Here is a 26,389-nt window from a genome sequence, read left to right as displayed (position 1 = left end):
CCACTCTCTGGTGCAAGCGGTGGTGGGTGGAGTCCAGCAGAGGGGAGCTGGAGACCTGCGTCCAGGACCCTACCTTGTATCTGGGAGCTACCCTGGGCCTTTTTCTCTCTGCCTGGCCCCAACAGAGGTAGGTGGAAACAACCCTTGCACTGCTTTGTAGACTTTTTTTTTTTTTTTTTCATGGCCACTCCTGAGGCATATGGAGGTGCCCAGGCTAGGGGTCAAATCAGAGCTGCGGCCTATGCCACGGCCACAGCAACGCAGGATCCGAGCCACGTCTGCGACCTGCACCACAGCTCACGGCAACGCTGGATCCTTAACCCACTGAGCGAGGCCAGGGATCGAACCCACATCCTCATGGATACTCATCAGGTTTGTAAACCACTGAGCCACGACGGGAACTCCCTAGACTTTTGAGGGACTCACACACCTGAGACCATGGGTAAGAGGCCACAATCCAAAGGTACTTTCCCTCCCCCAAACAGAAAGCCCAGCCTTCTTCTTAGCTGGTATTGTTTAATCAGACCTGCTTTTTTTTCCTCACGTGATGCAGATGAGGGCACGGAGACGGACATCTGCGGTAAACACAAGGACAGTCCCCTTCCTAGGGCAGAACTTGGTCAAAGGACTGCTACTCTGGCATCCGGTGTTTGCCTCACTGCGTGGAATGTTCCTGGTTTGGCCGCCAGGTGGACTGCTGGCCAGGCAGAGCCAGGACCAGTGGGGAGCTGCAGGTCCACAGCAGGCTTCCATGGGTGCCATGAGCTCCCCCATCACAGAGCTATTGGAACTGCCTGCGGTGCCCTGTGCCCAGGAGTGGCAGGGAAGGGGCCATGCAGGAGGTTAGACGAGATTCCCCCTGAGTCTCCTCAAGCTCTGATTCCTGATGTCCCTCCCTCCCTTCTCTGTCCCTTCCCACTGTGAGGCCATCACAGGCGGGAGCAGAAAGGAACCCCTGTCTTTCCTTTCCTGGAACAGTTTCCCCATTTCCTTGGCTGCTTTCGGTCAGCCGTTCCCAGAAGCCTCATGACTACTCTGCACAATGGGACATTTCCTGTACTGTCCTCAACTCTCTGGACGTTCCCCTCAGCCTGGTCAAGAGCTCCTGAGTCAAGCCAGTGTCTGAGGCATTCCGCCTCCTGCTCGCTCGGGAGGTGGGGGCACAAAGGTGTGAGAATGAGCAAGCAAAGAAATGAGCAGTCCCAGAGAAACATGGTCTACAAGGACAGTGACAGTCTCTCAAGGTGCCCAGTGGAGGAGAACATGCCCCCCGCCCCCGGCCTCTGGCCTGCCCTGATCAGAGTGGGCTGCTGGCCTGTTGTGCTGGCAGAGTGTTGGGGGTCCCACAGGCTGGGAGCCGGACTCAGGAGCTGCTGGTTCCCACTGTCTCTCTCCCTAGCCCCTGCTCCCAAGGCCTTTGGTGCTGCTGGAACAGGGCTTTGGCAGGCCTTGGTCAGCAGCAGAAGTTGTTTCTGGGGCCTGGGTCCAAAAAGACAAAGCCCTAAGGAGCATCAAGAACAAAAGAGGAGCCTGACCACCTCTGTGCCCAGGGTCAGCCTGCACGGATGGGCAGCGATGGCTTCCCCAGGCCCAGCTGGGTCTGGAAAACAGTGAGTATCACTTGCATCCACAGGCCTCTAGGCCTCCTGCCCAGACTCTATAATGCCCCTGCACCTCGGCACACCCATCACCTGTTTCCTGCCCCGAACAAAGCTCGGCTCATCCCCAGAATGATCCCCGATGCTCTGCTCTTCCTTGTGTCCCATCTGCTGCTGCCTTGCTCTAGTCCCTCTGACCCCAGGAAGCCCGGTCTCCCCATCGCAGATCCCCCGAGCCCCTCCTCCCTGACCCCTGCCACCTTCCCCCATGGCCCGCTGTGAATGTGTCTCCCTGGCAGTTCCCAGGGTACCGCTCCACTCCCAGCTCACCTGGGACAGAGCCAGGCTGGGGCCTCAGTGATGACACTGCACACGGAAAGCTCTGCTCGCCTGGACTTCTCCCCACCTTTGCTTCCTCCACATTGAGCACTTGGACACGGGAGCAAAGAGGGGGAAAAGCAGTCCTTTATTCCCTGTGGAAAAGACTGCCCAGGAGCGGCCGGCACCCTTCCTGGGAGGGCAGGCTCCGTCTTGACGGGGGCACTGCCGGCCCCATGGGCAGGGCAGGTCCAGATGTGGGCTACTGCCCCTTCCTTAAAGCTTCTCCAGGTACGAGCCAGGGACAAAGCCACGCTGCCCGTTCCGTTGTACCGTCCACCAGCCATCCTCCCCTTCCAGGATGACCTCCAGGATGTCCCCTGCAGTGATGTCCAGCTCATCAGGATTCTGGGCAAGAGAGTGAAAGCACGTCAGCCTGCAGGTGCCCGCTGGGAGGGCCTCTGATCCGGCATTACCCTCAACCTGGGCAGTAAGTGCCAGCCTGTCTCTCAGGTGGGCTGTGAGCTGAGACCTGCTGGCCTCCTGGGGCTGCAAGACCAGGCCATTCTCTGGGCTATGGCAGCCCTTGGAGACGTAGCATGCGGGGTATCCTGTGGGACTCAGCCTCTTGTCCCCTCTGGTTTGTCACTGGGGGCCTCCCACAACCTGGGGCTTCTCTCCTGCTCTACCTCCTGCTGCTCCCTCTCCCTGTCCCCACTGTAGACACAGCAGCCCAGCAAGTCAGGGGCAAGTGTGTTTGCTGTGCCCCCTCCTCCGCTTGCCACTGCAATATAAGCACAGCGTCATTCCCCCGGGCCGCTCAGCCCCAGCAGGTTTGAGGTCCAGCTCTGTACCCCTCACCTTAAAGCGAGGAACAGACTAGACTCTAGGATCTGGGCACAGCTGTCCTGGGGCTTTTTACTCATCCTCCCCTTGTGGGCCTCAGAAGATCAACCCCGGCACAGCTAAGCCTCGCTCTGGCCATGGCTTGTTCTGGCACCCAGGGTCATGGAGAACAAGGGCCTCACGCGTGGGGGCCTAGCCCGAGCCTCACACCACATCCTTAGGCAGCCCCGACTCCGGCAGCCTGCCTGCACATGAGCGTGGGCCCGTGCAATGCCCACGGCTGCCTGGACATGTGTGCGTGACCAGCCCCGGGGCCTCGCGCCATTCAGCACTTTTCACTCGGCAGGTACGGGCTGGGCCCCCTCATAAACACCGGGTGCTGTTCTAAGGGCCTCCGCCCAGCATATTCCCACCGCGGGGCTACCAGCGCCCTCTTAGCGAGGGGACGGAGCGGGGGACGCTCACCTGGGCTGTGTAGTCATAGAGCGCCCTGTAGTCCTGGGCTGGCAGGGTGGGGGGTCCTGGTACCTCCTGCACGTTGATGGCAGCGTAGACACCCTCATTCCGATCGGGGATGGGAGTCAGGGTCTCTGTGGAGGCTGAGAGCAGGGTGAGGCCTGGTGCCCGCCTCTTAGCAAAAAAACAGATCCCTGGAGGCCCCCCGGACGTGAAGCTTCCCCAGACCTGGCTCAGCCTCTGCCCGACCTCAACCGTTGGGGGGTCCATCTGTGCCAAGTAGGCATCCCCCCCTTTCCCCCCGGGTGACAGCTGCCCCCCCAATTACCCGCAGAAGCTGCTGGCGAAGCATTCTTGGGACTTCCGTGCAGTAGCCCGGAGAACCTGGGGACAGAGGAAAAGCAGGTGAGCGCTGGGGGGAGGATGAGGCAGGGGGCCCTCGGGTGATTTATGGGGTGCCCCTCACCAGGAGGGCTCCCCAAAGGGTGGTCCCAGTGGCTTTTCCCTCCCCAGCAGTGCTCTCCGGACCCTCACCCTGTAGACATCTCAGTACCTGCTCCCTGCGGAGCCTCGGGGGCGCCAAGACTTCTGTGCTCCAGCCTCCCCCAAGGGCGAAGGAGCTGCCGTCGGAACTCTGAGCACAGTCGCCAGTGAATAAGTGGGGGGGATTATTTGTTTAATGCCTAGGTCCCCTTGGGCCGAGGGTGTCACAAGGCTAGATTGAGCCTGTCTTGTCCCCAAAGAGCACCCAGCACCAGGCACACCACAGATACTCGATAAATACATACGGAAGAGCCAGCTGCAGGAGGAGAGGCTGGCCTCACTTCCCGGCCGCCCTGCCCCCTCTGCCCAGCCTCGTTCCCAGCTGGCTGGCATCATGCGGAGGCTCACCTCTTTATCATACCACAGGATGGCTGTACACCGGGGCTGCCACATGACGGGGAGATCTCCCGATCGTAGTAGTTCTGGTAGGGCACCGGAGCTGCAGACCACAGCAGGCCTGTGAGGCCCAGGGTGGCGAGGGCAGGGCAGGCAGGACACGTGCCACTCCCCACCCCTTCTTCTCCCCAGACAGAGACCCAGGCTGGGGCCCCACCTTCCTGGCCTATGCCCCAGCCTGCCTTGTGCCTGACGAGGGGGCCCCCCTCTCACTTCCCATGCAAGATCCCACGGTGGGTACCGCCAAGAACGAATATTCCAGACTCAAGATTTAGTGGGGCAAACAGGCTGGGTGCAGAGGAGGCTCCTTATCTCCCCGTTCTGTGTCCAGGGTTCTTTGGCCCTGCTCATCTTCTCAGAGGACAGGGGATTGCTGTCCCTAAGCTCTCTCTCGGGTCTGCTCCTTCACCCAGAAGGGAGCTGTGAGCCACCCCAGCTCTGTCTGGGCCCGAAGCTCAGAGAACCCAGGCCAGGCCTTGCAGGGAAGGCGGGCCTGGGCCCAGAGGCTGTGCTGCCTGCAGGCTGCCCTCACCTGGGGGCTCGGTGCCCGTGCTCTTGGCCTGGATGAAGCCGTCAATGTCAGCGTCCACGCTGCAGCCTTCCAGTGTCACCCGCACCTCTTCGTAGAGCTGGGGGTGGGAAAGAGCAGAGGCTGGAGGGTTAGAGCGCTGGCTGGCAGCTTCTCCTGGCTTTTGAACACCTACTGTGTGCCAGTTCCTTTGCAAGGGATTTACCTCACTCTGAGGTAGATGCGACTTGCTCACTTTATAGATGAGGAAACTCCGAGAAGGGTGACTTGCCCAAGGTCACAGAGCAGGAGTTCAGTGTGCTGGGCTTTGGATCCAGTATGAGACGATTCAGAGCCCACACCCCTTCCTCTGCCATGAGGAGGCCACCAGGTGGGCTCAAGTCACTTGTGGAGAAAACCCCAAAACTCCACCCCCCATGGGCAGAAGGGGTCAGGCAGGGGACAGCAGTTGGCGTCAGGGAGTCCGGGCTGCCTCGAGAGAGGGTCCATGGCTCCAGGGCTGCGTCAGCAGAAGTCCAGGCCCAGGGGGCCGGGGGGAGGTGGCAGGCCCTCTCTGCTGAGGAGGACACATCCGACATGTCGAGCTCAGTCAGGGGGGAACCAGGGCACACTTGAGGTGTCTGGGGGCAGAGGAGGGACTGGACCTTGGCTCCTGCAAGCACCAGGCCTGGAGCAGAACAACCCTGGGTACCACAGCTTATCTGCAGACCTGAGCAGCTAAGTCCACCTGCCTTCCCAAACCCGGCAGAGGGAGCAGGGTGAGCAGACGCCAGGGTCCCTGCAAAGCAGTCTTCTGGGCAGAGGCTGTGGCCCTGTGCCTGCTGACTCCCTGTCCTCGGGGCCCCAGGGCAGAGGCTCAATGCTGAGGTCTGAGGCCGCTGGGGCCAGGGCTCGGACCACAGAGGACTAGGTGTGCAGATGGCTCAGATGGCCCTGGGTGCGCTGTTGCCCAGAGGTTGCCCTCCCCTCACACCCCCACTCACCCCCTCCCCTCCCTGCCCTCGGCCCACACCTCGTCATCCTTGACGCACTGCATGGAGAGCTGGTTGCAGTGCACCCACAGGGCATTGCGGAGGATGGTCAGCCGGTCAAACTCTTGCAGCTGGAAGGCCTGGGGGGAGCAAGGGGAGAAGCTGGGGCGGGGGGTGCTACCGGGCTGGGCCAGGCCAGACCCCCTCTGCTGAGAGCCAAGTCTAAAGGAAGGATTCTTCCTGGAGAGCCCCACCCCCACCTCTGCCAGCCCCTGAGGCTTCTGGGAAGGGTGCAGCCTGTGGGATTCCTGCCCCCAGCCCTTCCTCCAGGCCCCACCGCAGCTCTGGGGCGTGGTGTACAGGGAGCCCTGGACCCTGAATCCTGAGGCTGCTGCCCTCAGCAGAGCCCAGGCAAGCTACAGGGTCTGCGTGCGCCTCAGTTTTGGTTTCAGCCAAAAGGGGCAAAGGATGACTGTCTGCAAGAAGGGCCCCTGCACAGGGCCTGTGGGATGAGTGGATGAGTGAGGGAATGAAGGAGCAATGCCTTCCCCCCCCCCCCACTGCCTCATCTCCCCCTGAAGCAGCCAGAGCAGGGGTGGTGGCTCCCGCGATGTAGCTGAGCAAGAGGCTCCATGCCTGGGGGTCACTCACCTCGCAGGTGGTCCGATGCTCCTGTTCCCACTCGCCCCGCACCTTCTCCAGCTGCTCGATGTTCTGCCTGTACACCCGCTCTGGAAGCACAGGGGGTCCTCAGGGAGGCCGCCCCTGCCTGGGTGCCTGCCTCCCACTGGAGACCCGCCCTGGCTGCCCGCACCCATTGGCACACTCGGCAGGGCCACCACCATGCTGGTCCCGCTCTTCTCAGGTGACTCAGCTCCCCGCTGTGCTCCGGCGGCCTGGGGCTGGGGCAGAGCCTTGTACACCCAAAGTCAGAGTCAGGCCTCTCGCCATCTCAGCTCCCACCATCTCACTTTCCAGATGGGAAACTGAGGCTCAGCGAGGGCAGCACACAAGGAGGGATGGAAGGGGCATCAGGAGCTGTGGGGCTGGGAAGCCAGGGGGGCTTAGGCCATGACCTCTGTCCCCCAGCCAAGGGAGAAGCTGGGTCCTGGGAAAGGCAGTGCCACCAGAAGGGAGAGCTTCCCAGGGAAAGAGAGCAAGGAGACGCTCTGTCCTAGGAATTGTGCCAGCAGAGACAAGAGGTGTGGGGGGCTTCTGACATCAGGAGAAAGATAGAGGAGACAGGCCCTGAGAAGGCTGTGTGCATATCTGAACACCTGTGGGTACGAGAGCGGTGTGTGCGAGGAGAGGGAGCCTATCTCCCTCGACTGTGGCTGTCCGGGCCCTGGGCCCTGGAGCCGAGGGCTTCTATTTGCAGTTATCACCACTTCCTCGCTCTGTGACCTTGAGCAAGTTACTTAACCTCTCTGTGCCACCAGAGTTTCCTCATCTGTTAAAAAGGGGGATCAAGACAGGGATCACTGTTGTGGTGTGGAGTAGTTCAAACGTGCAAACCACCAAGAACCGTCCTGGCAAATGCAAGAAAATGAATGTTTTTGTTTTACTCACATAAATGTGGAAGTGAGAGTGATGAGCAAGTGACAGTGTCCCTGGGGTGAAGGATGTGCGTGTGTGGTGGGGCCACCCCACCCCCTGGGCTGAGGAGGGGCCCTTCCACGTACCTGCCTCCATGGCGGAGTCCTTGCACTGCTTGGCCTTGTTCTGGCTCTGAGGAGACAGCAGAAAAGCAGCGCTGAGGCCCCAGCCCCCGGGTCCCCGGCCTCCCTGGGCATCTCAGAGGGGACCTGTCACAGCCTCCCCGGCCACCCAGCGGGACACTAAGGAGCCACATATGGGCAAGTTCCCTCGTTTAACTCCAGCCTCTCCCCACGGGCCCACAGGGTGGTTCTGATGAAAAAGGAATAAACCAGAAACCTGCAGCTCAGATGTGAAAACTAGATGCTGAGACTTAGAGCAAGAAACGACCTGGGGCCCCACGACCACTGCAGAACCCACTGCCTGGGGCTTGGGCTCTGGTCCTGACTCGCTGCCACCAACTCGCCCGCAGGCCCCTGCCCTCTCTGGGCCTTGGCTTTCCTGTCCGGGACAAGGGCAAACGCGTTCTCAGGCCCGGGAGGCTCCCACATCCCGTTCTGGCCTAGAGGTCAGAGCCGACAAGGGCTGGGGCCTGGCCACTCCGGGTGGGGGTGCTTTCTCTGCTGCTTCCTCGCCTTCTCTGGGCCCATTTCCTCTCTGTGACATGGGCCTACCGAGCCCCTCTCCCAAGGGTCATGTGAGGGTTAGCATCTGCTCTCATGGCCCTGTGAGCTCTGGGCCTGCTCCGAGGAAGGACCTTGAGTGCAGCCTGGACATGGCAAAGTGGATCGAGCTGACGCCATCTAGACCCTGAGATTCCAGGAAACCCATTTCACAGATGGGGAAATGGAGGTTCAGAGAGAGGGGAGCAGCCAGCGTGTTCCAGATGCACACCTTGCCTTAACGGTCTGTGTCACCCCTGCCCTGACTCCCGCCCTGTCTCAGCCCAGGGACACCAGGTGACTTCAGTGGCTCAACGCACCTTCTCCACCTGCTTCTGTTGCCCATTGGCACTAATGCGCTCAAAGATCTGCTCCGCGTCGTCAGCATCCCGGCACTTCTGCTCATACGTCTTCTTGGACTGGGGGGCGGGGACACAGACACATGACGTAGAGGCCCCAGAGGGAGGTTTCTGAGCTCAGCCTCTCTTCTACCCGCTGAGGGGTGTGGATGGAACAGGGGCTTCCTCACCACAGACAGGGACTGGGGGTCCAGAATGGAGATGGAGAAGGGCATCGTGTGCCCAGGCCCCTTCCCAGTGGGGACAGGGTAGCCCTGCCTGTGGCCCTGGCCTCTTCAGGGGCGTGGTCACATCAAACTACCAGCAGGGCCCTGAAAACGCCCTGCACTGTCACAGGGGCAGCCTCTGCACATGCCGTCCTCTCCTGTAGAGCCATTTTTTTCCTCCTTACTCTGTCCTAGGAGACAGTTCAGAGGTCCCCACTCCTTTCATCCCCCCAAGTCCCCAGCTCCAGCATGGATGACCCAGGGGACCACTGTCGGGACCAATTACCTGCCCATCAGGAGGAGCTCCCAAGGGCAGGTGGACCCAGCACAGCCCCACTGTGCCTGTTGCTGGACAGAGGCCTGAGGCCAGCCCTGTCCCTTGTGCCCGCCCAGGGCTCCTGGGATCCACACCCTGAGCCCTGCCACCCCCAGGCCCAAGGCCCTGGCACTCACCTCCATGGCCTTCTTGTAGAGGGACAGCTTACTCTTCTGGACACGGTCCATGACAGCTTCGAACTGCGGGGGACACGAAGCTCTGAGCGTGGGGCTGTGGCCTCGGGACACTCCCCTAGGCCAAGAGGACGGGTGTCCCTGGGATGAGGCCCAGCATCCCCTACTGGCTCTGAAGGGGGTGGCACCAAGACCCCCCTCTCCCAGGACCTGCTCTTTCACAACCAGCACTCAGAGCAGAAAGCGGGGAGCCCGAGGCACGGATGTGCCATCGTAGCCTCTCGCTACTGACCTGTCCAGACTTCATCTCTAGCTGGGGACACCCAGCCTGCACGCACGCATGCGCCCCTGTACCCGCATACAGCCATCATGCTCCGTGTACACATGCGCACAGAGTTCCACCCATGCGCAGAAGTACACGCTAAAAGGTTCCTACTGCTCATACTTGCACACACAAGGCCTTCACACACCTCTCCCAAGTGCCACCCCCCCTGCCATGAGCCTCTGCACACAGGTGAACACACACTCCAAATTTAGTCATGGCCACACACGCAGGCACACGGGGCCTCTGCACCCCCACCTTGCCTCCCGTGCTCCTCGTTCAGATGGAGGATGTGCCTGGCAGGGACTGGAAATGAGGGAATGAGACACCCCTCATGTCAGGGCTATAGCCAAGTTGTGCCTGGGGTCACAGTGGGGCCTGTGTCAGCGACAAGGCCTCAGGAAGCCACCTGGTCCAACACACACACACCAAGACACATGCATGTGTTCACAGGTGTGCACACACACACACACACCCATGTTCTCCTGGGCACACACACATGTCCATACATGCACATGTGTGCACACACATGCAGGCAGTCTTCCCCACACACTGCATCATAGCTCTCCTCTGCTTGTGGAGGACCTGGCCACTCTGCGGAAGGTGTCACTGTCCAAAACAGCTATTTGTAGACATCACAGTCTCACTGGCCACAGGAAAGCTCAAAATAGCCATCCTGGGGCCTCATGGTCACAGCAGATGTTTCCCAGGCAAGTTTCAGCCCAGAGAGGGCCTCTGCTCCTGCACCTCAAGGCCAGGCCAGTTTCTGTGGCTGGCTTTGGGGACCCACAGTCTGCTCAGGAACCCAGATTTAGAATCCTGAAAGGCTGAAACCCCAACTAGCTAGATAGGCAGACAGGGGGTGCAGCCACACTGAATTTCTGTGGTAAGAGCCTCTAATTGGAGCTGGCACCTTGCCTGTGAAGACTGAGGGGGGCTGGTTCTGGTCTGGGTCCCCAACACTTGGGAGGTGGACATAAGTGTCCCATCCTGCAAGAGGGAAACGGAGGCACAGACAGGGGAAGTGGCTTGGCCGGGATACTCAGTCCCAGCCATGAACTATCTCCTTCTTCCCCTTCCCAGCTCCGTTGAATGGATTCTTCCATTCCAGTTCCTTGGACAGTTTACAATGATCCTTCCTCTCCAAGCAAGAAGTACATCTGTGTGCTGGCCTCCCCGCCCCCGTCCAAGGCACCACCCTCATCACTGAGGCCCATCTGCCTTCCCAGAGGGCCACGAGCTCCACCAGTCAGAGTCTCAGGTTTGGGAGGGGGCCCTGGGACACAGAGGTCACCAAGCCCACCTCCCATCCAACCTCTGCTGCATCCCTCCCACTTCCTTTCCATGCGGTCCCTCTATCTAGGGACAGCCACACCCTACAGATGAGTGAAAAGCACTTTTGGATGCTAAGGTAAACTCAGCACCCCCACCACTTGCAAGCTCTGTTCCCTTCAGCCTCAGGCAGCCCTGCAGAATGGCCGCCGTGACTGACTCGCCCAAGTCCTCCTTTCTCCCGGATAAACAACCCTGATCCTTCAGCTCAGGACCAGTTTCTGGTGACTCCCCTCCTTTGGATACCCCCAAGCTGTCAGGGACCCTCTACAGCCTAGTGGAAGTAGGATAATCAAAATGACCAATGACTATGCAATGCAATACTATCAGCCATAAAAAAAAGAATGAAATAATGCCACTTGCAGCAACATGGATGCAACTAGAGATTCTCATAGTAAGTGAAAGAAGTCAGAGAAAGACAAATGTCATGTGGTATCCCTTATATGTGGAATCTAAAATCCAACGCAAGTCAATATATCTACACAACAAAAACAGGCTCACAGATATAGAGAACAGTCTTGTGGTTGCCAAGAGGGAGGGAAGGACTGGGAGTTCGGGGTTAGCAGATGCAAACCATTACACAGAGAATGGATCACAACAAGGACCTACTGTAGAGCACAGGGAATGGTATTCAATATCGTGTGATAACCATCATGGAAAAGAATGTGAAAAGAATATCTACGTGTGTACAAATGAATCACTTTGCTGCACAGCAGAAATTAACACAACATTGTGTAAATCAACTATACGTCAATAAAAATTTTTCAGAAAAAAATGTTAATGTCTTTCCCTCTTCTTGGTAGAAGATAGCTCAGTGGGAAGACCTACGGTCGGGCTTTCAGGCCTGAGAGCTGGGCCCTGTTCCAAGCCTGGAGTGCAGTCTCCCCACCTTCCAGGAGGAGAGCCCCTCCCCCACCACTTCCACTGCCTCACCTTCTTCCTCTGCTCCTTCTGCCTCTCTCGGAACTCCTCCAGGCTCCGCAGCTCCTCGCGCAGGGCCAGGGCCAGCTGGATGTGGGAGCTGCCCACGTTCTCCATTTCTGGGGGCAGAGTAAGGACGTCAGTTGCTGATATCAGACTTGATGGGCCCCAGCCGCTCACACACTCGCCCCCACCTGGACCAGCCCAGCCCCAACCCCACAGGGTGTCTCCACCAGCCTCACAACAACCCCTCCCAGCCAGGATCCATCCATCTCCAGCTATGGGGATACCGTGTTCCCAGAGGGTCCTGTCACCCTGCAGCCTGCGGTGGGGACAGGTGGGACTTACGCTGCTTCAGGGAGTCAAAGGAGGCCCTCAGGGAGCTGCAAAACAGAAAGACCAGGGTCAGCAGGAGGACAGCGGGGCAGAACCTGAAGTCCTGGCTGGGCCCAGGGACTTTTACTTCCGTGGGAGGGCGCTAGGTCACTCACACACACCGATCTCGACCCAAAGGACTCTCTGGCCAGACTGTGACCATCCCCTCAGAGCCCAAGCTGGAATTTCTGGAAGGCAAAGCTCTCTTTGGAAAATACAAAGGAGTCAAAAGCTCCCACTGTGGTGGAAGGCTCCTGGCTTCTGGGAGTCCCCAGCCCCCCGCCCCCCAGAGTCCCTCCCCGGTAGTCCTCTTCTCTCTTTAGAATGAACTGAAGCAGGAGAAGGTGGGGTTCAGACCTGGCAGGTGGCCTGAGGACATTTTGAAGGGAGTGGAATGGGGGCTCTGGGGGAAGGGGGGTGACAAGCAGGCAGGGGTGCTGCAGGGGAGAGATGTGGGGGCTTTAGGACAGGATGAAAAGGATGTACAAGTGAGGACATCAGAAGGCTGAGGGCTTCCCTGGTCCCTGGCTGGGCGGCTGGGCGGCTGGAAGGGACACCTCTGAGTGGGTCCCAGGAGGGAAGAAGATAGGGAGTTACTTTAGGGTGCACCAGGCTTGGGGTGCCTTAAAAACCCCAGCAGGAGGAGTCAGGAAGCATCGAGGTGGCCAGTCTAGAGCAGAGATGTAGGTGCTGTCCACTCCAGGGGTTGAGAGGGAGAGCGGGAAGGGAAGCAGGTGGCGCTGGGCATGGGAGGTGAGGGGTGATGCACCAGGTAGAATTGCGAGATGGAGCAAATAAAAATGCCGGATAGTTAAGTTCAGATTTCAGATAAACAAATACTTTTTGAATATAAGCATGCCCCTGGTAATATTTGGAATATACTTACATTTTTAAAATATCTGTCATTTATCTGAAATTCAAATTTACCGAGGCATTCTGTATTTTATCTGGCAGTCCTGTGGAGGGGGTCTCTCCCAGAGCTACAAATCGAGCTGAGGCCCGAGCAGAGGTGTCGAGCCCCCTTGGAACCCCATCCTGTCTGCTGGGAGGTGAGGGGCACCAGGAGGCACAGGGATCCTTGGGTCAGAATAGAACTGACAGGGAAATGCCTGCCCCAGCCTGTCAGGCACAGGGGCCTCTCAGAGGGGTGAGCACCACCTCCTGGCAGAGGAGGGAAGTGACTCGTACTCCCAGGCTAGGAACCTGGGTAGGGACCTCCCACTCTGGACTCCCACATGCATTAGAAGACGACCCTGGAGCCAGATGGTCTGGGTTCAGTCCAAACCCTGCCACTCACTCTCTGTGTGACCTTGGACAAGTTCCTTAGCCTGTGTCTCAGTTTCCCCTTCTGCCAAATGGGGATAAAAACAGCACAAACAGAATGGTTGTGAGGATCAAATGAATTCATATGTATAGAGTACCTCTGTCAGGACCTGGTGCAAAGCAGGTGCTTTACAAGGGCTGCTGTTGTTAGGCCTCCCTCTGCTGAGCCCACATCTGCACAACCGGAGGCATCCTGGGGGGGATCCCTCAGACTCCTGAACCTGACCTGAGCTATGCCCTCAAAACACTCTATCTAAGACCTTAATGCATGTCCCCTATTATCAGAAACCTCCTGTTGGTTCGCCTTCAGGTAGGGGGTCCCCTTGAAGCAGCCCCATAGATTAGGCTCCCTTTCCCTCACTCCCTGCCACCCCGTGGGCGTGAGGAACAAACTGATCATGAGCACATGTGTGTGAGGGATGCCCGGCCTGGGCCCGTGGGTGAGTCTCCAAGCACCCAGACAGAGCTGGTGTGTGGGGCTCTAGATTGGCCCTGAAGTGAGGCTTGTCGGCTCTCAGGAGTAAAATTCTCCGCCTGTGTTTATGGTCCCTTAACTAAGGAGGCGAAATACATACTGCGGCTGCCCCCTTCACCAGGACTCCTGAGGAGCCATAGCCAATTGGGCATATTAGGGAAACAGGCCAGAGGGTGGCCAGGCTTGCTGGGTCACACGGCGAAGCGTCCTGCCCTAGCCGCATTCTTTTGCCGCTATCCGCCCAGCGTGCCCTCGGCTTCCACCCCGCCGCTCCGCGAAGCAGCGCGCGCGCCCCCTGGTGGCCTTATCGCCGCATGACACCCAGTGAGACAGCCCTGCCCTTCTGCCCTCTCTCCTGCAATCCTTGCAAGTCAGGCTTGGCAGGGGGCTCCCTCCTCCCACAGGTCAGTTAGGGAAACTGAGGCCATGGAGGAGCAGCAAACCAGCAGCATCCGCATCACCTGGGGGTTTGTTAGAAACGCAGATTCTCAGGCTCTACCCCAGTCCTCCCAAAGCAGAAGCTGGGGGGTGGGGGCCCAGCACACCGTTTTGACAAGGCTCCAGGTACCGCTGATATAAGAACTCAGAATTCTTGGCCTAAATTATTGTCCTCACAACTCTGCCAGCCAGGGAGGGTGCCATCATTATCCCCATTTTACAGATGTGAAAAACAAGAGTCAGAGAGGTGAAGAAAATGACCATGGCCGCACAGCTGGTGAGAGGAGGAACCAGGTGGGACCAGGTCAAGGCCAGCCCTCTGCTTCTTATCAGAGGAGGGAGGGGTGATGGCCATAGTGGAGGGAGTGGAGACGTCAGGACTCCAGGACAAATGGATGCCTTGCCAGCAGTTACACCCTCCATCCCGCTCATCGCCCCCACACTCACCTCCTGCCTCAGTCTCCCCATGATGATTACAGCCTCTCTAGCCCAGCATGGCCACGTCTCTACCCTCCCCCCACCCACAACACCCCCACATCCTGCTCAGATCCCTCCCAGAGCCCAGGGCCTGCACATCCACTGCCTGGTCCTCACCTCCCTTTGGACCCCACACCTCACAGACACCTCAAACTCAGAGCATCCAAAATGGGAGTCATCACCCCCCAAACCTGCTCCCCCTGTAGGGCTCCCTTCTCAGCAAAGGCGCCCCCCTCTACTAGATTATGAACACCGGACACACAGGCACCCTTGACTCAACCATCCTTCTCCACCTCACAGATCTCCTATCCGTCCACCTCTCACGCCACCACCCTAGCCCTTGCCCATCACCTCCCTCCCTCCAGGGTCACTTCTCACCTGTTAGTCCTGTCACTTGGCCACCTACCAGTTCCTTCCCTAGGCCACATTCCTTCTTACCTCAGGGCCTTTGCACATGCTAATTCCCTATGTGCAGCACATTCTCCTGGCTTCTCCTCTGTCCCTTCTGAGCACTTGTTCCCATTGTCATCTTGGGTTGATATACTGAGTGTCTGTCACCACACTGAACTGTGAGCCCATAAACAGAGGAAATGCCTGGTTCTTCTCCCCACTGTCTCAGGCTTATAACCCAGAACAACAAACTCAATGTTCAATAAGTTCCAAGGCTTTTCCCAACTCCAAACCCACCCGTGTTCCACTTCCCAGTCTTGAGGTGGCTGCAAGGAATCACAGGCTTTGAGGGGCAGCTGCTCCTTCCCTCGCTGTCCCATACCCTCCCCCGCAACCCCAACAACACACACAGGATGCTGGGAGCCGCTGCCTGAGTTCACAGCGCTGCCAGGTGGACATCCAGTCTGTTCCTACCCCGTGACAGCCCCGATGGCGACATAGTCCATGCTCACCTTGGGCTCCCACTTGCTCCCATGAGCTTGCTGACCCTTGGGGGCTGCACAGATAAGGGCGCTCCCTCTGCTGGGGACGGCTGGGCATGATCACAGGCTGTGACCACTCCTGTCCCCCCTGACCCTGCTCACTGCTGGGCTGCAGGCCTTCCTGCCCCAGCCCTGCCTGTTCTCAGCATAGGCACCTTCAGGCTGTCACAGTTCCACTCATACAGCAGGGCGCAAGACACCACCTCTTTCTAGGGCCCAGACTTTCAAGGAGGTGGCCTCGGCTCTGTGGGTGAGGGGAGGACCTCAGCTTTTCCCAGGACCAGCGGTGGCCTATTGCCTGTTGGCAAAGACTTTCCGCAGGTGAATGGCCTTAATTAAACTCTGACATTGTGGACCATGCGAAGTCTTTCTCTGCCCCCAGAGAAAGACTTCTTAGCTTTTCTATCCCTCCCAGGTTCCCCCCCCCCGCCCCTGCCACTCAGGGAACTCATCACCAGATTTCCCGCAGCTCCCGCCTACTGTGGCTCCATTGCTTGTCAAGGATGGGGACACGAGTGTTCTCGTGTGAAACTCATCCCATTGCCCTTTTTTTTCTTTCTAGGTCCGCATCTGCAGCATATGGAAATTTCCAGGCTAAGGATTGAATCAGAGCTGCAACTGTGACCTACACCACAGCTCACGGCAATGCTGAATCCTTAACCCACTGAGCAGGGCCAGGGATCGAACCGTGTCCTCATGGACACCAGTCGGGTTAATTACCACTGAGCCACAATGGGAACTCACCATTGTCCTTTTTGATTTGGCTGTCAGGACACTCAGCATGGAAATGTGTCTCAAGCACAGTCTGAATTTCCAGCCTAAGTTCTTCCTTCTACACCTCCTCCCCATCCTGTGGTGTGGACTGCCTCGCAGTCCCTGCTTCGGTGTCCTCACCTCCTGCCCACCTGCTGGCCAGGAGGCTCCTGCCTCCCAGCTGACAGGAGACAGGTCGTCTCGCCTCCCTGCTGGCAGCTGACCTCAGAGGGGTCTTGATGGGAACAGGGCCCCACTCTCTCCCTCCAACAGCCTCAGCGACATCCTCATTCTCTGAAGCTCAAAGGAAGAGAGACCATCAAAAAAAGTCTCTTCTGACAAGAAAACACAGTATTTTAGGCTGTGAGAAACAGGGGGGAGGCAGGGAGGGGAGGGTTCAAGCCGTCCCCCTTCTGGGGGCCATCCATTGCCGGGTACAACAAAGGGGCTCACGGGAAGCGGGCCCCATCCCTGCCCCCCTGGATTCCCCTTCCTTTCCTGAATCCCCACCCCAGGCAGCGTCCAGAGTTAGGGGCCCTCAGCAGCCTGCCTGGGGCAGGATGAACAAGAGGGGGAGATGACAGCTTTCGGGGGGGGGGGGGCGCGCATATTTCAGCCAGAACTTGCCAGGGGAAAATGGGGCAACAGCCAGAGCAAAGGCCCTGAGGTTGGAAGGGAGAGTCAGGGTGAAATTTCTGCAGGGCTGGATGTGTGGTTTAGGCGATATGCACCCACCTAGAGCTTCTTTAAAATGCCTGTGGGGATCCTGGAGTTGGGAACCAACCAGGTCTTATTTGTGTGCTCCCCACTGTCCCTGCCCAGCAGAAATTCACGAGTTGATGTGGGAAGGAGGCGAGGGCAGGAGTGGCCTCCTTTTAGTGTATGTGGCTGAGTCTCCAGCCCACTGGCCACTCTGAGGTTGGGGATGACGCAGAAATGCGCTATTTTTAAGCAGCAGAGGTGGGGGAGGCTGGCCTGCTCTACCCTCTCAGGCATCACTGGGCTATTTCTGAGGTCGCTTAACCCCTTGGCTTTTGTCCTCCTTGTTCACAGCCCTGTCCAGCCTGTGCACCCCTGGCCTCTGCCCAACCTCCCCAGGGCTGAGAATGAGCTTCCCATGGGATATGAGGAGGCTGGGGGCTTACCCCCACTGGGAATGGGCCCTGGAGGATGAGATTCCAGCCCCCTTGTGGAACAGCCAGACCAGCTTTGCCAGGTGTCAACCCCAAACACACCCCACAAGTCTCCGTGGCAACAAGGAAGTGCCCTATATTGTCATGGTTGCCATTCACTCTACCCACAGAGAGTCCTCCAGGTTGGTGTGGGACAGAGACCTGGTCTAAGCCAAGACCCTGACAGTCAGGCAAGGCTGGAGTGTCTGGGAGAGCTTCCTGGAGGAGGTGGGCATAAGAGGGCCCTGGAGGGAGGTTCTGATGCACCCTCAGTGCGCTAGACCCTGGCTTCAGGACAGTAGTGCCCTTTGTTTTTAAAATTCTGAATCCCTCCAGCTCAGCCTAGGGCATGGCACACAATAGGTGCTCCATAAATGCTTGGGTGGATGATGGCTGCTTGGCCCACAGTTCAAGAAAGGAATGACTTGGAGTTTCCATTGCAGTGCAGTGGAAATGAATCCGACTAGGAACCATGAGGTTGCCTGTTCGATCCCTGGCCTTGCTCAGTGGGTTAACGATCCGGTGTTGCTGTGAGCTGTGGTGTTGGTTGCAAACACGACTCGGATCCCGAGTTGTTGTGGCTGTGGTGTAGGCTGGCAGCTGTAGCTCCGATTAGACCCCTAGCCTGGGAACCTCCATATGCCACAGGTATGGCCCTAAAGAGCAACAAATAAACGAAAACAGGAAAAAAATGACTTAATGGTCTCACCAACCCTAGTATATGCCCCGAGGATCAACAAGCAACACTTATTAAGCACCCACTGTGCTTAGTCAGCTGAGCTGGGAGCTGCAAGGGACACAGCCCTGAGGGAAACAGCAAGGGAGCCGGGATGGTTCAACTCCCGCTTCTGTCACTCTGACTGTGCCCTGAACTTTCCCACTTCAGCCTTTGTCCATAGGGTCCTCTGGCAGGGGGCACTTCCCTCTCCTGTCGGCCTTTCCCAGTGGATGTGCTCTCCCCAGTGCACCCAGTTCTGTGCCGGTCAATGGGAACACAGGGCTGGGCCGGTTTGCACTGCTGCTGCAGCTTGGCTCCAGCTCCTGGCTCCCGGCTCCCCGTCTGCTCCGGAACTCAAGTGGCTGCACAGCAGGGCCCTGGGGGTTTTGTGTCTGCCTCTCCTGAAGCTGGATAGGCAGAGCCAGGGGCCCTGGCACTCCCCGCCCAGGCTCCAGGGGCCAAGCCTGAATCTACTCCCTCCCTCCAGGGACTCCAGCCTCCAGCTCTCTGGGCCAGGGAGGAAAGGGTCGAGGCTAATCTAAGCCCAGTGAGCTTGATTTATCTGACTTATGGAGGGGCCAGTGAGATCAGATAGACCCCAGCTGTTTCTGGAGCCTTGCTGTGGCTTGGCACTCTCTGCTTGACAGAACAATGCTTGTGTATGACTGTCACCCTTCATAGCTGAGGACCCAGGGCTCAGAGAGGGGGAGTGACCATGACAGGGTCACACAGCATATATGGCAGGGCAAATCTTGTCCCACTCAGCCTTCTATAACCACAAAGGGCCTCAGGGCCGCCCAGAACCTCGCCCTCGCCACTGCATAGTTCTAAAGATGGGGCCAGATACAGTATAGCGCCCCCTGCCCTCCAGGCTCCACTCCCTCTTTATTCTCTTCATTGGCTTCTCCTTCCCTGTTTAAGTCTCCAGTGACTCACAGCCCCTGAGTGTGCCTCACACAGTCTGCCTCCAGCCCGACCTCCCCACCCCCACCCCCACCGCCCTGCCTGGAGCACCCACTCCAACTGCCTCCAGGAGGTCTCCTCTCTTGCTGGGAAAGTTCTCCTTTTCCAGCAGGCCGGAGGCTGGGAGGCAGGCAGGGACTCCTCCTGGGTCCTGCTCCCTAGATTCCACCCCCTGCCTGGGAAGACAAAGAAAGGTCTCACAGGTTTCCACTTATTCCTTATCATGTCCTGAGCCCCTCTTGGCAGCCAGCCTGGATTCCTGCCCTGTTTATCTGCACAACAACCCACGGGAGTGGACAGGTGAGAACCAAACTCAGAGAGGTTAAGTGACTTGCCCATAGTCACACAGCTCCCAAAGGCTGAGCAGGGCTAGAGCACCTGAATTTTGTCTCTCTCTCTCTCTCTTTTTTTTAAGGGCCTCACCCACCCACGGCATATGGAAGTTTCCAGGCTAGGGGTTGAATCAGAACTGCAGCTGCTGGCCACAGCCCCAGCCACACAGGATCCAAGCCACCTGCAACCTACACCACAGCTCACAACAATGCCAGATCCTTAACCTACTGATCGAGGCCAGGGAGCAAACCCTTGTCCTCACAGATACTAGTCTGGTTGGTTACTTCTGAGCCACAACACGAATGCCACAGGGCTTCTGCCTTCTTGCTCCTGGAGTTGCATTCCTGCTTTCCGGTCCAACCCAGGACCGTAGGCGTTGAGCATTCATCTCCCCTGGCTCACAGCATTTTTTCCACCCTTCCTCGAGCCCTCCTCAAGTTTGCTCTGGCTGCAGGTTGGAAGCAGGAATGAGCTAGTGTTGCTTATGTCTTTAGAAGACCTAGAGAGCGTTGCCTGCTCAGACACTCAGATGAGGGACCTGGTTCCAGGCTTCGCAGCTGACAAGCCTTGGGCTACGTTCCTTGGCCAGAGCCAGACACTCCCAGGCCTGACCTCTGGGGGCAAGGGTGAGGGGTTGTTATGGCGGCAGCAGCCTGGGTCAGGTGTTCGGGCTCCTGGGCAGGAGGAGGAGGAGGACTCTCAGAGCCCTTCCAGGACACAGACTCTAGTGCCCTGTCTGCCCCTCGGCTCAGTCCTCACCCGGCAAGGAGCGTCCACACCTCCCACGGCAGCCCTTTCACTCCACTGTTAGAAAGTTCTCCTTAGCCGCCCTCGAACCATCACCGTCTCCCCTTCAGCATCCTCCCTCGCTGTCTGCAGCCAGGGGCCAGAGAAGCTCAGCTGCTTCACAGAGGCACTGCCCTCACTGCCTCCCCACTGAGCCAGGCCTGAGCGGAGCCCTGGACCCAAATAACCCTCTGAGGACAGTTGTATTATCATCCTGCTTGAGGATGAGGAAGTAGAGGCGCAGAGTGTCACTGTCAAGGTCACCGTCAGGGTCACACATTTAATATGGGTGAGGAGTTGCCCCCGCCCCATCTCAGGCCACACCTCCCTCCTGGAAGCCCAAGGAGCCCAACACTGCCATTCAAGGCTCTCAGGGCTCGGATGGAGGCCGCCCAGGCTGAGCAGGCTGTGCTGCAGGCACCTGAGGACAGATGACCTCCGCCCCCTGCCCAGGGCCTCCTTGCCGCTCAGACTGCTGGCTTGTCTTCCCCCCACCCACCCACAGGGCCCGATTCCCAAAGGGTGATCCTCCAGGCACCCCTCCTCTGGCTGCGCACTCCCCCTGCCACCCACCAAGCCCCGTCCACCTCATGCCCAGAAGCCCTAAACCCCGTCCAAAAGCCCAGAAAGTGCCTGGCAAAGCAGAAGGGCTCTTACTTGATCTCCGTCTGGCCACCTGCCTTCCGGGCGATCTGCACCAGCTCCTTGCCGTACCGCTCCTCCGCCTGGGCCCTGCAAGGACAGCACAAGTGCTGTGTCTCCTCCACTTCTGCCATCCTGACTCAAGACAGCTGGCTGCAGGGGACCTGAGCGTCCACCTGCTCAGCCTCTGGGGGCTGGCTGGCCCTGTGGGCTCCTCCTTGGGAAGGTTAAGCCCCCAGCCCTTCTCTAGATGAGTGTTGGCCAAACACAGGCAGATCTGAAGGAACATCAGAACACATGCCCATGTCAGGGAGGCCCAGGTTGGGACGAACAGGACAGTCACACTCCTGACACAGATAGCTTCTGGGTTGCGGGCTCGGCCACATCCCTCCCCGCCCAGGGCTCACCTCTGCCTCAGCAGCTCCTCCACGTCCTTGCACATCTTCCTGCCATCCAGCAGCCGCTGCAGCAGCACCTCGTAGCCTGTGTGGGCCGTGAAGTCCCTGCACTGGAATGCAGGACAGAGGGACGTGAGGGTCACAGCAGGGCTGCGCAGGTTGGGGACACTGAGTACAGCTTGGCGAGGACCCCTCTCTCCAGCCTTGGGAAAACTGGTCTATCTCCCCCATTCAAGAGCAAGCTCTTGGGGTTCAGGACCTAGTTTCACACAGCACACAGTAGGGGCCCCTGTCTGTGGAGGTACCAGGTGTCAGTGGGCCCCGCGTGGATCAGCGCTCACAGGCCAGGACAGAGCAACCCTAACCTAGGACGGCCATGGGAAAGGCCCCCACAGAGGCCCCGTGATGACAGCCTTATGGGGTGCCTGGCACTGCTCCCTCCTGTCACCTTCTCAATTACCCAATTACTCAGGTGTCCAGGTGAGAAAACTGAGGCGCAGCTGGGTGACGTGTACCGGGGGTGACACAGCTTGAACGTGGCAGGCCTGGCACTGAACCCAGGCTGTCTGGCTCAGGTCTACGCCCTTTCCTTGACACTATACAGCCTCTGTGGAGACAACAGCAATTGCTGTTCCTGATCCACCACCATGTGGCAGACGCCACCTCAGCCTCACTCTGTGGGCTCAGGTGATCCTCCTGTACCCACCTGGAGAGGTGTGCACTGAGGGTCAGGACCAGGGCACACCTAACACGCACTTAGGACACACCCAGGACACTCTAGGTCCACCTCCTAGCCAGGATGGGGGGAGGGGGCATCCTGGGGATTTCTCGGGACACAGCCGCCTCTCTGCCGCCTGGACGGCTCAGACCGCTCAGCCCATCCTGTTCCTCCTGATCATTGGACTCTCTTCTCTTCACCCCCGGAATGGATTCTGAGCTGCTGGCGCAGGAGGTTGGTGGGCAGGAGGTACTACTTGAGGACTATGAGGGGACAGAGTGTCTCCTAGGACCGTCCTAGTCTAGGGAGTGGGTCCTGGGGCCAGGCAGCCCCCTCCTGGCTCACCCCAGGCACTTTGGGGGAGAAGCAAGCAGAGAGGTGGGGAGAGTGGAGCTGAGAGCAGGGCTGTGTGCCTCTCAGCCTGGCTCCCATCCAGTCTCCAGGAAGGAAAACCCCGCCCCCACACTGCCAGGCAAATGCAAATTGGGGGCAGCCTAGAGAGATTCAGCACCTAGTCTGCCTGTCCCTCCCCACAGACCCCTGAAACTTCAGAGACTGGGGAAAGGAGCCCCCACTTCCCTGACCACACAGATCACAGCCCCATTTTCAGAGCTTAGCGAATCGGCGGGGCTTTTTCTCAAGGCCACACACACTTGGGGAAGGCAGGTCTGACCCTTCTCAGAGTCAAGGGTCGTTGATGCTCCTTTCGCTGCCCTAAGCCTCCCCTCACAGTCTCAGTAGTGGGCGTTGGGGGGAGAGGCAGGGAGGAGTCTAAATCAAGGAGAGCTTCCCGCAGGAAGAGGCATTAGAAAGGGGTTCTGGGAAGAGAAGGTGTTGTTCTTCAAGGTCTAAGAAGAATCAGAGGTAAAGAAGGGCAGAGATGCCACAAACTGCCCCAACTGGCTCCATGCTGGGCCCAGCCCGCCTTCAGCAAACTCAGAAAAGTTGAATCTCCAGGCCTGCAGCGCACTTAGGCCACCAAGCTCACACCCTCCTCTGTAAGCAGCCCCAGAAATTCCTAACACCCAGGAATTACCCATGGCTCAGGGTGACAAGCAGCAGGCCGGGGCCTCGGCTCGCTGCTCAGGGCCCCAGCACGAGGCACTCATCCCCCTAGCCCCTGCAGGCCTGTCCACTCCCATGTCCAAGCTGGTGAAGCTGGGCCAGGCTTCTGTCTCGGTGGCTTTCGTGGGCCACTTGCCTACTAACCAGCCAGCAGACCACAACTTCCTGCCCCTTGGCCCTCCCTCCGGACCCCCAGGACAAAAGCCCATAGCAGCCAGGGAGGAAAACGGATCTGGAGACTCGGCCTCCTGCCCTGGCCCTGAGCTGAACACCAGCAGTCAGGGCCGGACTCCACAGACCACCAGCCGGGAAGCACCTTGCCCAGTGCCCTGCAGTCCCTGGGGAAACAGGGGCCCAGAGTAGGGAAGGACTGCAGGGCACCTGCTGTGACTCCACGATGGCTCGGGGTGGGGGCGGGGGGGAAACAGAGCAGGGAGATGCTGACAGAGCCCAGCCCTGCAGTGGACGCCCGGCTCTTCCCTCCCAGCCCCACACCCTGACTCCCCAGGGGAAACCCTCCATCCTGATTGAGACCCCCAGAGGGCAAAGCAAAGCAAACAAACCCAAACCTACATTGGCCATTCTGGAGGAGGAAGCGGGCAGAGGGGTCCTGCAGGCTGGGTCCCCAGGAGTTCAAGTCCCCAAAGTACTGCTGGCTCCAGAATCTTGTCTGGTCTCTGCTCAGAGCATGGTGGTGCCAGCGGGGCCTTTGGCCCGTGAGCTGTCATCATAAGTGACTAGACTGTTCCAAGGAAGTGCCTGACTCCCTGGGGGCTGCTCCCAGCCAGGCTGCACACCCACTGCCCCCCTGCTGCCCGCCTCCTCCTTGGGGCGTGGGTTCTGACTCATGGCTCGGAGCTGGGCAGAGTCGGGCTCAGGAAGCTGCTGAGGAAATGAATCGACCAACTATTCAATCAGTTCATTGATCAGTCCTGCAGGCTCGCTGTCTGAGGCCCAGCACCAGAGTCGCTGGCTCCAGGGCCCCACCCTGGCCTTCCCTCCCTGTGCCTATCCAGCTCCACCCTCTAGGTATCAAGGGCTCCCTTTCCGCCCCCTTATTTACAGGCAAGGGCTGACATTTTCACCATGTGGAAGCCATCAGAAGAAAGGTCCTCCCACCTCCTTCTGTCCACCCACAGTCACCTGAAACCTGCCTGTGGCCCTGTGCTCTATGAAACTGCCACATTGTGGGTCCGTCTGCCATGCACCACACCAAGAACATCACAGCTGTTTTCTTTGAAAACATGACACGCCCAGGGAGGTGAGAATACTGAGGAGGCCCAAAGAGGGGAAGTGACTGAGGCGTTCACTCAGCTGGTGAAGGTCAGAATCTGGGCTAGGAACCCAGCTGACCTTGTCTGCAAACCCCCATACCTGCATCAGTCACTCAGCAGGTAGCCCAGCAACTCTTCTACATTTTGAAACACCAAAAAATGATTTTTCTTTCTTTTTTCTTTTTGCTTTTTAGGGCCACACCTTCGGCACATGGAGGTTCCCAGGCTAGGGGTCCAATTGGAGCTGTTGCTGCCAGCCTACACCACAGCCACAGCAATGCCAGATCCAAGCCGCGTCTGCAACCTACACCACAGCTCACAGCAACACCACATCCTTAACCCACTGAGCAAGGCCAGGGATCGAATCCGCCACCTCATGGTTCCTAGTTGGATTTGTTTTCACTGTGCCACGATGGCAACGCCCAAAAAAGGATTTAAAAATTTTTTGAAAATGATTATTCAAATTCTCTCTGCCTCAAATCAAAGCTGTGTTTTTTTGTTTGTTTCTTTGGGGGGTTTTGGTCTTTTTTTTTTTTTTTTTTCTTTTTTTTTTTTTAGGGCCACACCTGAGGCATGTGGAGGTTTCCAGGCTAGGGGTCGAATTGGAACTGTAACCACTGGCCTTAGCCATAGCCACACCAGATCCAAGCCGTGTCTGTGACCTACACCACAGCTCATGGCAAATCTGGATCCTTAACCCACTGAGTGAGGCCAGGGATCAGACCTGCATCCTCAGGGATACTAGTCAGATTCATTTCTGCTGAGCCACGATAGGAACTCTCCTCAAAGCTGTGTTTTGGTCTGTCATTGACTTACCATGGATTCATAGAGGCAAACTCTGTGCCCAGGCAGGGTCAGAGGAATGCTGCCCTGGAGAAAGGCTGGCCTGGCTCTGCAGATGGGGGCTGACAGCCAGCGGGGAGCCAGAAGCCTGCCCTACCACGTGGCTTAGGGAGAGCCACCCTGGGGGAGGGTCCCAAGTGGCCAGCAAGTACTGCCCACTCTTTTGACAGACCCACCCCACCCCCTTAAGCCAGGGGTGGACCCCAGACTTTGCCATCCACATGTGGCCATTCTAGGTCCCCATAAGGGGCCAGATCGGGGCTGCAAGAGGAAGTTCCCAGGGGAGCTCTAGCAGGAGGACATGTATTCCCACCCTAGCCTCAAGGCAGGGTAGGGGAGGCCTGGGTGTCCGCTTCTGCTCAGGGACAGCCTGCCTGCTCCCTGCTCTGGGTAGCTCTGGCTCTGAGCCTCAGTCCAGGCCTGCAAGCCAGCCCTGACCCTGTGGTCCCCCTGCTGGGCAAGTAGAGAAGCAGCCTTTGTACCCACTGCCACTTCCTCTTTTTCACACACATAACATTCTCGGCGGCTGTGTGGCTGGGCCACAGAGACCGGGGCCCCGAACAAGCCGCTTCCCTTCTTGGGACCTGGTTTCCTCACTGAGGAAGAAAGGGCGGAGGCCACCCTCTTGGGGGGCTCTCCTCACAGCACACTCTTCCAGGGCACAGCCCCATCGGGACAGACTGGTGCCAAGTCAGAGAGGGGGCCCAGGCCTGGTCTGAGAGACCAGACAGAGTTCAGCAAACTAGATATGGGTTCACACCCCACCCCATGGTCCTGGTCATTCTCAGCCCCTACTTCCCACCTCTGTACAAAAGAGGCCTAATTGTTCCCAAAGCCTAGTGTTGATGTGAGAAGCCAATGAAATGACGTAGCCAGATGAGAGCAGTAAACACAAACACAAGAGCAGAGCTCACCCTGAGCTAGGAAAGGCGGTAAGGATTATCACTCCCATTTTATAGATGAGAAAAATGGAACCCAGAGAGGTTACCGAGCCTGCTCAGAGGTCTGCAGGGCACAGCCAGGATTTGAACCCAGCTCCCCCAGGCCAGATCTTGGTTCCTTCCCTCACCTCTGTGCAAAGCCCCAAGCTCAGTGGCTGTCCAGCAAGTGTTAGCTCCCAATGCCCTGCCTGCCTGCCACTCCCCCACCCCCCAAAACCAGTAGCGCCAGGCGGAAATGAATTCTCTCCCTATCACTCC

At 58.3% G+C, this 26,389-nt stretch overlaps 1 protein-coding gene across 4 annotated transcripts in view; it reads right to left on the bottom strand.

Annotated features, from left to right (window-relative positions):
• Positions 1,979-26,389, bottom strand: part of PSTPIP1 (proline-serine-threonine phosphatase interacting protein 1) — a 45,067-nt gene continuing 20,656 nt past the window's right edge. The window contains exons 1-15 of one of the 4 annotated variants that reach the window (XM_013989029.2): positions 23,647-23,823; positions 21,300-21,400; positions 20,908-20,982; positions 11,854-11,888; positions 11,518-11,624; positions 8,934-8,996; positions 8,236-8,334; positions 7,340-7,385; positions 6,309-6,388; positions 5,699-5,797; positions 4,690-4,786; positions 4,110-4,200; positions 3,547-3,602; positions 3,228-3,361; positions 1,979-2,324 (exon numbers count right to left, since the gene is read on the bottom strand). In XM_013989029.2, coding sequence (XP_013844483.1) covers positions 2,193-2,324; positions 3,228-3,361; positions 3,547-3,602; positions 4,110-4,200; positions 4,690-4,786; positions 5,699-5,797; positions 6,309-6,388; positions 7,340-7,385; positions 8,236-8,334; positions 8,934-8,996; positions 11,518-11,624; positions 11,854-11,888; positions 20,908-20,982; positions 21,300-21,400; positions 23,647-23,655 — 1,224 coding nt within the window. In that variant the 5' untranslated portion in view covers positions 23,656-23,823 and the 3' untranslated portion in view covers positions 1,979-2,192. Of the gene's footprint in view, positions 2,325-3,227; positions 3,362-3,546; positions 3,603-4,109; positions 4,201-4,689; positions 4,787-5,698; positions 5,798-6,308; positions 6,389-7,339; positions 7,386-8,235; positions 8,335-8,933; positions 8,997-11,517; positions 11,625-11,853; positions 11,889-20,907; positions 20,983-21,299; positions 21,401-23,646; positions 23,824-26,389 lie in introns of those variants that run through there. The other 3 variants (XM_021097991.1, XM_005656277.3, NM_001244186.1) reach the window with 3 other exon arrangements.

The sequence above is a fragment of the Sus scrofa genome, chromosome 7, assembly GCF_000003025.6.
Source record: "Sus scrofa isolate TJ Tabasco breed Duroc chromosome 7, Sscrofa11.1, whole genome shotgun sequence".
Classification (NCBI taxonomy): domain Eukaryota; kingdom Metazoa; phylum Chordata; class Mammalia; order Artiodactyla; family Suidae; genus Sus; species Sus scrofa.
This window is presented reverse-complemented; position numbering and strand designations above follow the sequence as displayed.